Source organism: Herpailurus yagouaroundi, unplaced genomic scaffold (assembly GCF_014898765.1).
Source record: "Herpailurus yagouaroundi ecotype Mexico unplaced genomic scaffold, PumYag 209, whole genome shotgun sequence".
In the NCBI taxonomy this organism is placed as follows: Eukaryota; Metazoa; Chordata; class Mammalia; order Carnivora; family Felidae; genus Herpailurus; species Herpailurus yagouaroundi.
In genome coordinates, this window is record NW_024412440.1 from 476,249 (window position 1) to 489,279 (window position 13,031).

The 13,031-nt window shown below is 33.6% G+C and overlaps 1 protein-coding gene across 12 annotated transcripts in view; it reads left to right on the forward strand.

Moving 5' to 3' along the window:
- KCNT2 (potassium sodium-activated channel subfamily T member 2) overlaps positions 1 to 13,031 on the forward strand; it is a 361,485-nt gene that overhangs the window by 271,681 nt on the left and 76,773 nt on the right. For 9 of the 12 annotated variants that reach the window (XR_005784134.1, XR_005784135.1, XM_040453583.1 and 6 more), the window contains 2 exons: positions 8,067 to 8,138; positions 11,523 to 11,657. Coding sequence is in view for 10 of the 12 variants with exons in the window: in XM_040453583.1 (XP_040309517.1) it covers positions 8,067 to 8,138; positions 11,523 to 11,657 (207 nt within the window). In the remaining 2 variants the exon portion in view is untranslated. The remainder of the gene's footprint in view (positions 1 to 8,066; positions 8,139 to 11,522; positions 11,658 to 13,031) is intronic. The other 3 variants (XM_040453587.1, XM_040453592.1, XM_040453588.1) reach the window with 1 other exon arrangement.

The window sequence follows — 13,031 nt, forward strand, 5'->3', positions numbered from 1 at the left end:
TCTGCCTTTAAAATTTATCAAAAGAAGTTTTTCAAAACAGAAATATCTTTTCACTATTTTAACTTAGTGACATTGTTTATTCTGAATATACCAATATCAAGACACTCTTTGATGCATCTTTTTTAGCATCATTATTGCAATGATAACTCTAAAAATTGAGAACACTCTAGAGGTTTCAGTTGAAGAATTTTCAGGTATGATGAATCAGTGACTTTCCTGTTATCACTTTGGCATCCAAGGAAAGATTAGGTAAATTTAGGGCAGGTATGGGGGGAGCAGAAACTTTGATTTGATGTCAGAAGAAATTAAAGCTTAATGAAACAAATCTTAGGAGGATGAAAGTTGGGTTGCGGGATGGGTATGGCAATGGAGTGGTTGTAAAATACCTCCAAGGCCTTTGAATGTATCCCTAATTCTAGAACCTCTTTGGCAGGAAGTTCTAAGGGACTGGTTGAACTGGCACACAAGAAATGCTCAATTGGCCCTGTGAATTGTAACACATCAGGTTTTGGCTCTTTGTGCTTTTGGTGTGTTTGTTCCCTTAGAGATAGTATTTAAGGTAGGTGCATTTTCAAATTGATTGCCTTAGAACATCCTCATCTTGTATGGCTTGGATCGAAGTGGATCAACTGAGAGAAAGATAGGACTACAGAGAGAAAGATAGGAAGAGGCTTGAAAAAGAAGTATCCCTGTGGTAAAGCAAGGGGTAAAAACTGACCTTTCCCTGCTTTACGTTATTTCAAGGTAAAATTTCTTGTTCTAATGTGTAAATCTAATTGGGTTCCTGGACCCAGTTTCAATGGGTGTATGTGTTGGTGGGTGGTTTCCCACATCCCCAGCAAGCAATACCCGAGATCAGCTGGGTGTCCTACAATTCAAGTCAATTCTAACACTACTGTCTGGGTTAAGGGTTCCACAGGTTAAGAATTCAGTCCTACAAGATTACTTCCTCCATTCAGAAGCCAATCACAAGCTCAGCTTATCATCTGTGTTTCTGCCCAACCAGCTATAGACTGGAGGTTCCAGTGACCCCCTCCTTGGACTTGAGGTGCTACTCACAAGTCCAGGTTGTTAGCTATATTTCTTTCTTTTTTTTTTTAAGTTTTTTTTTTTTTTTTGACAGAGAGAGAGAGAGAGAGAGAGAGCACAAGTGGGGGAGGAACAGAGAGAGAGAGAGAGAGAGAGAGAGAGTCTCAAGCAGTCTCCACACTGTTAGCACAGAGCCCAACATGGGTTTGAACCCACGAACCATGAGATCATGACCTGAGCCAAAATCAGGAGTCAGACATTTAACTGCCTGAACCATTTAGGTGCCCCTTTAGCTATACTTTTGACCAACAGACTAGAAATCAGAGTTCCCTACTCAAGTTCCATTAATTTCCTAGAACAGCTCATAGAACTCAAACGTTTACTTCCTGGATTACTGGTTTACTATAAAAAGATATAACTCAGGAACAGCCAGATGGAGTTGATGCATAGGGCAAGGTATGGGGAAAGGGCATTGAGTGTCCACACCCTGTCTGAGGGCACCACTATTGCCAAATGTCCATGGGTTTACCAACCTAAAAGTTCCTCAGACTCCTTCCTTTGGGTTTTTATGGAGGGGTCATTACATAGGTAGGCATAATTGGTCAAATCATTGGTCATTTGTTGTTGAACTCAAACTCTAGCCCCTCTCCCCTTCTCAGAAATCAGGGTATGGGACTAAAAGTTCCAACCCTGTATTCATGGTTTGTTCCCCTGACAACAAGCCCCCAAAAGAGGTGGTTCCCAGAAGTCACCTCATTAATATCAACCTGGTTGTGATGGAAAGGGGCTTGTTATGAATAACAAGACACCCGTTGTACATCTATGGCTCTGAAGTGATATCAGGAACTGAGGACAAGAGAACAAACATTATGACAAAAAATGTTCCCATTCTCCTTTCCTCAGGAAATTCCGAGGGTTTTGAGAGCTATGATCCAAGAATCATGGATGATCTGAATGTCCAAATATATATTTCTTATAAGTCACGATATTACACCTCCCAAAAGAATCCATATCTCCAAATTTTGGAGTGGTGTTTACTCCATGGAATAGAGATGGACTTTTCTCTGTTTTAATATCTAGTCTTAATAGGTAATCCCATGTCAGCATCATTAATCCTCCTGTGTCTACCTTATTATCCCATTGAGCAGGTGGCAGGGTCTAGCATTCCTTTATGTGTGTGTCTTATGTAGATTTTTGAATGGTTATATCTAAATCAGTCCCTTTTTGTTTAGTTCTGAATAAATAAGTTGCCAAAATGCCCAATTACTGATGGATTGGTTGAATGATTGATTTGTAATTTAGAGTTATAAAAACAATTGGTCATTTTTATAGTCTTAATTCCTAAATCTGGTCAATCATGGAAAAACCTGAAAACTCTGTTCCTCTTAATTATTGGAAAACTGGTCACTATTTCCGCATAAATCTAGATGCAGCTTTTATTAGAGAGAGTATTTTGTCTGAATGAGACCATAGAGATCCTTTAATAAAGTCAATATTCTTTACTTCTACCCTCTGTTCATAACAGTAATAATTGTTGAGCACTTATTGCCTGTCAGTCATCATACTGGACACTTTACTTTTATTTTACATTTGTTCCCCTTAGAAATGTATCTATATCATATACTGATGATTTATCCTCAGAGAGATGTACCAAGCAGCTTAAAATCTCAAAGTTTAGAAGTTACAATGATAACATTTAAATAAACCAGCTTGTGTCACTTGGTTACAGTACTCTTAATTTATAGACAAGGAAAAACAGACCAAAGAAGTTAAATGACTATTCCAAGGTTAGTTCTAGGATTAGAACCTTCTATGTAATTCATACTTCATTGTTCTTTCAACTATATGATGTTGCTTAACTTACAGGTTTTTAACATATGCAAAACATACAGTGCGAATTCTTTTTAGAAACAGTAATATATTTTAACTGGATTATTTTGCATTAAAATTTTTTTGCTTTCCTAATAACTTACATTTTGGAATCCGATTATTCCCATGATGTTTTTTTGTTAGATGAATTTTGTAGGGTTTGACTTTTCTTTCAAAGTGTTAATGATGAAAGTACATGCTGTAATGTTTATTAGCTTCCTGAGTCCTTCCCAAAAGTGATGTCTAAAATTTTTATTTGTTGTCCTCTGCTCTTTTGGCCAAGAATGAGGAAACGAAAACTAAACACTAATAAATAATGTTCCAGGAAGTTTTATGCAATCCTTTTTTTTCAAACAATGAAATGTTTGTTGCTCTGCCATGACTAGTATTTTGTAATCTATCCTACAATGTTACAAAGAAATATGATGCTTTTCTTCTTCAACGTATTTCCATGTTATAAGAATATGTATGCTAAGAATTGTATACACTTTTTTAATTATTAGTTAGTTTAGTGGGTTTTGACTTTGTTTTAAATTCACATGAGTATTGCTGAAAATAATATTCAGTACATGGCTATTTAGGTTGAAAGAACAATTAATTCAATATAACAAATAAACAATAACAGATGTCATAAGTATGGGATTTTAAGATGTAAATTAAATTGATAATATTCCCAAACATAATATGTCAAAATATGTTTTCATAATGTTTCCAAATAGAAAGACTTGTGGATCTCATCTGATAACTTAATGAAACCCAGTCACAATGGAAAAGATCTTGCATTTGATACTGGCTCATTAGAGCTGGTCTTGATTCTAATTGGTTGGCCATCTGTTTTGTTTGGTCTCTTGTTGTGCTATGCTGATCTTAAATATTTCGATGACCACCACAACCTTCAAGGTCATCTAGTCATCTGATAATACCATTTCATAAAAGAGATGGAGACAAGAGTCAAGAACTTTGGAATATATTGCCCAAAGCTACACAAAGTTGAAGTGCAAGATCCAGGCTTATGTTCCCAAATTTTTACATCTTCTTTCTACAATCCTTTTAGTGCATCAATCTTCTTTTCATATACAGTGTCCAGTAAACTTCAGCTTATTTTAAAAGCAATGATACAATGTCTGATATATCAGAGCCCTTATTAAAGACATTCAATCTTTGGACTCATGGATCTGAGATATGGTCTAAGCTTACTTAACTTCTTGATAAGGCTTTTGCATGTTATCAGATATCTCTAAGCCTCAGTTTTCTCATGTGTAAAATGAGTAGGACATTTATCTGAACAGCTAATTTTGAGACTTTATAAGACAGTGTGTGTGAAGCACTAGTGAAATATCTCACTTAGTAAGGCAGTCAGGAAATGTCAGTTGTCCCCCTACCCCCCATACCAATCAAGAAAATGACATTGTCACTATTCAAACTGATGAGTGGATTTGGGTGAAAACCCAATTAACAATAAAGGGAAATTTATTTTAAGCACTTAAATGAAACTACTTATATATTTTTAAGAAAGGAATAAACTACTTAACAGAATTATGAAATGCTGACAAAATAAACTGTCTCACTATATTCATTCACTTCTTGAATTTGAAATACAAAAATTAAGCCCATCACATTTATTACTTAAATGGGAAATAATGATCTTCAACTTTGCAAATCCATGCAAATCCACAAACCTTTTCACTCCTAACAATCAGTAGCTAATTAACATTTGCATGTAATGGCAATTTTTATAATGAAAGCTTTTGTAAGAATATGATGTTTTAGACTCATAAACAGTCATCTTTCTTAATATAATTACAGTTAGGTTGCAGATTAATGATGTGCTCACTTTTTTTCTGTTTACTAACATCAATTACGTCTGAGTTTGTTGAATTTTAATTTCTTTTATTACTATTTAGATACAACATGTTTTATTTTAGTCTGTGTACATTTCTTTTGTTCTAGATCTCTTTTCCTCTTTATCTTTTCTTGATTTGAAATACTTTTGTATATTAAGCAAAAAGAATCTATGAATTTATAAGTAACATATAAATATATAAGTAACACATTTTAAAAAAAATGTTTAGTTTTGAGAGAGAGAGAGAGAGGGTGAGCAGGGAAGGGGCAGAGGAGAGGGAGACAGAGGATCTAAAAGCAGGCTCTGCGATGATAACAGAGAGCCCCATGTGGGACTTCAATTCACAAACCGCGAGATCATGATCTGAGCTGAATTTGGATGCTTAACTGACTGAGGCATCCAGGTGCCCTTAAGTAACCCATTTTTAAATGTTTGTTTCTTTTTTGCTAATTTTTTTGTGATGAGCTTTAGAGTTAAATCTGTAATTATTTTCACTTTTCCATAATGTAATTTCTAACATAGATAGGTCTTCTGTATTTAACATTCAGATAAAAAATGCATACATTTTATTCTATAGTATTGATGGTTTTGTTTTCCTACATTCCATTCTTCATCTGTCCTTTGTTTAGGGTGCAGCATAAGAATGGGACATTTCCTGTTTTTATTAGAGTTTTATGTTTTTGCTTAGTGTCTTTCAATGTAAAGGTTATGTTTGCCAATTAACTTCAATAATTAGAAAGATTAGTCTATTAAGAGCCTATGATATCATTTATGTCACTCATCAATTACTAAGCAGTTTAGTGACATGAACACTGTTGCCAATTTATTTAAATGAGCTAACATAGTACATACAAATGTACAATTGCTGTGTTCTTTATGTTTCAAGTTTCCTTATAAACTAACTTTATCAATAAAAGTAGATGAATCTATTCGTTATACAAGTTACATTTTGCAAAAAGTATGGCATATGAGATTCTCTACATTAGATATGCTTCATCAAGATTATAGATTTACTAGGTTTCAAGGGCTTGATTTACCTTGTAACATAGCTGAATTTGTGTAAGGATGAACTAAGCTAGCATAATGCAGATGCTAATGTAATTTCTGAGGGTGTAGAAGGTTGCTTGCACATCGTAAATACATGTTTGTGGCAGAATTGCATGTGGCTAAAATTCATGAGTTTCCTAAAACAAGGCAATAATTTTGATGTCTAAGTACCTTTAATGATTCCTACTGGAAAAAGCAACAAAATGCAAAGGACATATTTTTATTTTAACTCTAATTGGGAGCGTTGGCATAAAGTAAGGACTTAATTTTTGTCCCCAGTGACCCCAGTACTATTTATTACACAGTTTTTCAGTATTTTCATTAAGTTGAGTTATTCAATAACATTATTTACTCTTGCTTTACTAGCCTTTAGAATAGAGAAGATGGCATAAAGAAATTGAAATGATCTGAATGTAAAAGAATGAGTCAGAGTAAAAGTGTGGTTATTCCAGCCAGGGTATGTATCTGCAATTAATAATGAAGAATTATAGATCCATCTCTGTCACATAGATTATTGAGCTACTCACTTTATCTGAGTAGAACTGCAAAGGAGTAAAGAGAGATGAAACAAAATAACAACCGAAAAAAGACACAGGCAAAATGATTTTTCAAACCACCGCAAAATCTCAGTACGGTCCCAATCTTGTGGTGTCCTCACACCTGCTTCTATAAACATGAGGTAGGGGAGGAGAGTCATGGAAGTTATCGAATGAGCAATGAGAATGGCACTTCTAATTTTAAGAAGCGGAGCAGTGCTCAGACCGAACCAGAAGGTTCTATAAAAGACTGCTGCTCGGACTGTATATTGTTATAAATTCATTGAAATGAACATGCATCATGAGTTTTTAAAATATCTCTATTCTGTGATTCATTAATATCCTTCTATGAATGCTTTGGCATAAATGATTTAAAAACGAATACAGGGAAATGTCATCTAAAGATGTTCATACCAGTATGGTATATAATAGCAAGATATAGGAAATAACCTGTAACTTCAAGAGTTAACAATATGAAAGTGAGAATAATTTATATACTGAATAATTGAGGATTTTAAACATTAATTGTGGTACATTTATAATATGTTATAATATGGGGCCATTTAAAATGACTATGAAGAAATTTAATGTTGAGCTGAATCAACATTACAATAGTATTCTTTGGAAGATTGTCTTTTTAGCTTCACTGTATTGTGCATTCTTTTTCTTTAGAGTTAAAGGGTTAAGAGGATGATCAACAGGAAGAAAATAGGTCAGGGAGGAAAAGACTTCATCTAGCTGGGATATTATAGATGCTATCCTTCCCTTTTCCTAGAATTTCCCTCTCCTTCTCTTTTACTGGCAAACATCCAAATTTAATATCACTTCTGTGAAATGATCCCCAATTCTGCTTTCTGAGTGCAATCTATTGTTTTTTTTTTCTGATTAAAACATATATTGTAATTATGTGCTTTTGTACATGTGTTCCAAAAGCTGTATTTTATATAGTACAAGGTAACATGATATTCTTTTTTCTGTATGCCTTAGTATAGAAATGTCTATTATACAAATATATGGGTACATATATGCTGAGTGAATAGATGCATGAAAGAGTTAATAACTTTATAAAATGAATATAATAGATTAAGTGATTTCTAAGGAAGCATCCAGGTTTATGATTCTTTCCCCAAATATGCCTATAAGTATAGATTTTAATATATATTTGCTCAACAATATACATGGAGTAAGTCAATAATGTAAAGGTGAAATACTTTCAATTTTATATGATACATATGTTACATGGGTGCATATACTATATTTATTGATTAATAGGCTGATACATTAAAAAGGGCATGTTGTAATTGTGTATATCCCTTAGGGAGGTTGCTCTTAATAAGCATGCTAATTTAGTTCTCTATGCTTTGGGCCATCCAAGAAAAAAATCATTAATTTCTCATTTTACAATTCCTCCTCTGCATGAATAATTTTTAAAGTCATTGATAAGACTTTTTAGTCATAATTAAGGATATCAATTCAGTATTTTTGTAGAATAATGCCATAATGTTTCTGATTTAGAAAGCAGAAATACAACTTGTTTTTATAATATAATAGTACATTGTATTATTCATAACAAGTACAAATGATATTTTCTAATTAATGTTAAGAAAAAAGGCACTTAAAATTAATCTTGTCAACAGTGTTTAGTTTTGGAAATGCAAACTAAGTCAACTTACTTCCTTTCCCTAGAAGCGCTGCCACTGTTGTGACATTGTGTTTCATTTTGTAACCCATCTGCTACTTAGGCCAGATATGCATTTTCTGGATGCAATCTGTTGGTTTCCAATGGTTTACTACATGGTGGGCTCTATTGACAAGTAGGTGACAAAATCTTTGGCGCACTAACTAGTGTGGTGTCCTGTGGTTTGTCCTGTGCTGTGCCCCGTGTTGCATGATGAGTGTAATTTGCCATTTCAGTATTGCAAATATGGTGTATTTTGCATGCAGAGCTTATGGTCTCGTGTTATACATCTTGTATTCAAACTTCCTAAAGCAGTAATCTGTTGTTGAATTAAAACAAATCTTGCTGCATGAGAATTTTGTCACATTTGTTTAGTTTCTAAAGCTATTTTAGTTTTGCACTGTCTGTAGCAATAATGTTGTTACTAAGGGCCGAGGGATAGAGAAAACCTAAAGGTTCAGTGTTGTGATGCATTGATATCATTGTCATAACTTCTGGAAACCTTCAAAGTAATTTAGAGATGTTTGTTTTAGGCCAGATTTATAAACTGGAGCATTTCCTTAAGAGTTTACTTTATTCTAGTAACATATATCAATCTATAACTTCTAAAAATGTGTTAATTAAGAAGTCAAATGTGTGCAATATGTTAGTATTAAAATACAAATTCTTTTATATGCATGAGCATATAAGAAATATAAAAACTAAAGATCATAAAACTAATATGCACATAAAATGTGTTAGCTACCCATTAACAACAAAATGTCTACCAGAACCGTCGAAACAAAATGCTAAAAGTTATCAATTAAGAACTTTCATGCTTACGTTTTGTCCTGTAGATATTGAAAAACAAAGTCTTATAACTTTGGAAGTGTTTATTGGCTGTTGGATATATTAAAGACCAAACTAACTTATATCTAGCCTCTAGTCTACATTAATATAATTTACATGATCAGTTATCTTAATACTAACCAACTAAGATGTAGTTAGACGCATTAAAATTACTATTTAAATCCATGAATGTGAAATCAAACTATATTTTATCATTAGTAATGTTACTGTGAAATGATAATATTCTATTAAAATTCATTAGAAAAACAGAATACTTAAAAGATGAATAAACCTCCCATCTGTCCTTGTTGCTGTAAACTATGAAATGAATTCTTCCTCTATAAAAGTGTTTATGTTGAGACAAAGAACTGAGAGGGTCAAGTTCCTATGAATGGAGAAAAAAGCAGGATTGGCAACAAGTTGATAATTATTGAAGCTGGGTTGGGTGATTGAAATATGGAGGTTCACTGTGTTACTCTCTTTTGTCAATGTTTGAAATTTCCCTTAAAAAAACAGACACACCTTTGAATGAATTAAAACCCATTCACAACACTGCCATATACTCATACATTCACATTGTAGTTCTTGGGAAGGAAGGCTTAGAGAAGGGTACAAAGGAAGTTGTTTCCTCTTGAGATTATCTTTTTTTCAATATTAACTTTTATCTTAGTCAGCCATCTGGTGGCCAAACTGTGTAAAGCAACTGTGCTGAATAAAAACATAGGCAAGTGGCTTTGCAGAGAGGATAGTGTGGAAAAATCATGATAGACATGGCATTATAATTCACTGGTAGCATAATAAAGATAAAAAAGGAATAAAATGTAATATTAAATGGATACAAAAATAAGTGATTCAAAGTTAAAACATGAAGAACAAAATGTTTCTACATGTTTCTGAAATGCCATTCCAATTTTATGGTTTTCTACAGATTTAAACTCGTACTTAATCATAATTACTAAAATCATTTGCCTAGGTTATATGTGAACTACAGCAGCCAATATTTTGAGTATGGAATTAACTGATACATATAGGTATAGGTAACTATTAGCTATTTGGCACAGTTACTTACAGTGAAATTTTTTGTCAAGTTCCAACCTCATTGATTTATTACTAATGAAATATTCATTTTTCTGTCATAACTTTCATGTGTATATCCTTTTCCAGTCAGGCTTACCTTCTTCCACTTGATCTGTCCCTCTTTTTATGTAGATAATTATAATGGAGAGGTGATTTTTTTTTTTTAATTGGAGAGCAGGATTTTAAGAGCTGACATAGAAAGAGACTTAAAATTATAATAAAGTGAATTGAAGGCATCATTTTTATGGCCCATAAGGGACTATATCACATTAATTTTCTACCTATTTCTTTGTTTTTAAAAAATGTATTTTAATAGACCTAAGAACAATTATGAATTTCTTAGTTAAAGGAACATCCAAATAAAGTATTTCTAGGGATTTAAACTTGATCATCATATTGATTGGATATTGTGGTACTGGCCCCTCTTACCATAGGAAATTTATTTGGAATAACATTCTGTTTCCATAGTTTTAGCCATAAAATCTTTGCCACAGAGCATTGTTCCTGATCCAAGCAAAATATTTTTTCTGAACTACCCCTGGGGATCTTGGACTCAGAGCTTTGGTAATACTCTCTCACCTCATAACAGAATAAGAAATCCCACCTCCTTCCTCATCATAAGAAGAAAACAGTTCCCTCTAAAGTAACGTGACTAGTTCAGCCAATCACACACTTGGAAAATATCCTCAGGGAACTGACCCTTCAGTTGAAGAATTTAAAAGGAACTACTGTTCTTTAAGGTCTACACGGTCTTCAGTCAACTTTGTACGGACAACATTCTTACACTCATTCAAATTTAGTCTCCTTTATCTACTTCAGCCCTATTTTTCTAGTTTGTATGAAGCAGAGGCAGTGAGATAATGGTTTCCTTGTTTCAGTTTTAATGTTAACATTTTCTTTTAATTCAGTGGGAAACTGCTAGTTTTTATCAGTGATAGGGGAGAAGACTGACTATTATAATTCACAGGAACTTGTATCTAGTTTAGCAATTATTTCATGCAACTAAAGAAATTAGGTTATTCAATCGGTTACTCAAAAACTAAATGGTAAATGGTAAGTTTGAATACAACTGATATTTATATATTTTTCATGCTCGTGGCTGTGTTGAACCAATCTTTAACACACAGCTCTCACAAAGAGATAATCCACATTTGAGAATATTTCATAGTTTAACATTTCTTTATTGGGCTAGACCATCTAAGGTAATATGAGTATTCATCTCTACTCTTACCAAAAGTACTGTAGGGATAAAGAAGATGTAAATGTCATGTCTTTGAAATAGTGAGAGAAAAGTTCTGATATGCTTTATTTCTATTTGATTGCAAAATGGGTGTTTTCCGTGTTTTCCTTATATAATTAATAAATATTATTTAAAAATTCTTAAAGCATAGTGCTTTGAAACGGTTAAGATCTAATGAAACATAAACAGCTCAAAAATACAAATTATTTAATATCTGTAGAGAATGTATTATAATCCCCATTAACATCTACCAGGGCAAACTCTGTGAAAGCCATCTATGAGGGCAACCTATACAAGTGTAGTGGGTAAGCAAGCACTGATCTTAGTACTGTGATTTATTGAAAGTCCATTTTTCTCTGTTGATTTTTATCAAAGCCTAGATGATTTACTCAGGTGTGGAGTGACTTTCGCTGCCAACATGGTGGTTGTGGACAAAGAGAGTACCATGAGTGCCGAGGAAGACTACATGGCAGATGCCAAAACGATTGTAAACGTGCAGACCCTTTTCAGGTAACTGTCTGAATAGCTCTGCCCTGCTGTGTACTTACTGCTAAATACCTGTGAAATATTTGACTCTGAGTCTGTATAAAAGGAGTGAATATGAGATACTTACCCTGAAGTTACGTTCTTTCATTCAATCCAAAAGCAAATACTTATTTAACATCTAATGTATGACTGGCACTATATGTTTAATTTTTTTAATTTTTTTTTTAAGTTTATTTACTTATTTTGAGACGAGGGGGTGGGACAGAGAAAGAGGGAGAAAGAATCTCAAGCAGGCTCCACACTATCAGTGCATATCCTGGCTTGGGGCTTGAACTCACAAACTGTGAGATCATGACCTGAGCCAATGTCAGGAGTTGGACACTCAACCCACTGAGCCAGCCAGGCACCCCACCATGTGTTTAAGTTTTAATGCAGGATCATCATTCTTTTAAAAATAAATAGAATAATAAGTGTGGTTTTTTTGTATAGTTTAACATAACAAATTCTAAATCCTGAGCTGTAGTAGTCATGATTTGTGACAGACCATGTATGTTACAATTTTGGTTTTATGTCTGGCAGTGGCCAATAGTACGTGTTTACAAACTGGATTACTAGGAATGAATAAAACTGTGAACAGGTAATTTACCCATGTTAGGAGCCAAGTCATAACTCATCCAGATAGGAATTTTCTTTATGGTTATCTTTGAGTAACAGTGAAAACCAAAGAAAAGGTCATGTTATAAGCAAAGTCAAAAACTCCCCTGTAAATGAAGACATCTATGTCACTTGAATGGTTCTTTCTGAAATCATTTTAAAATTTAAATATCTAAAAGATCTTTATTTCAGTTTCATGATTTTTACACAAGGCCAAAGGACATACCTGAGCTACCAAATTATGGAAGTAAATAAAACAATCTGAACTCCATCATCATCTTCCATCACTCCACCTTTATAACCTTTATATTGTAGCAAAGCATATACTGAGGGTAATTTTCAGTTTAGAGTTTGAGTTTAGAATTCAGAAGAGAGAGGCTAGATGTGAGTCCCACTTAAGTTGATTATTTACTATATGATCTTGGGCAAATTACTTTCCTTCTCTAAACCTCAATGTCTTAATCACAAAGTTGATTGGAATTTAAAAATATATAATGCTGTAGCACGTGACTGGTAGTTTTCAATTATTCAGTGAAGGCTACTGTAATATTAGCACTCTCATGATCGCTTTCATCTGACAGAGTGGAAAAGCCACAGACCTTGGAACAATATAACAACAAACTTCATCTGTCCCAGAGGTGCTAGTAGACACTTTGTGACCTCAAGCATATTTCTTAACTTCATAGAAATTCAGTTTCTCTCATGCATAAAATGCATGTGGACAATAGTTAACCCTTCTTGCAG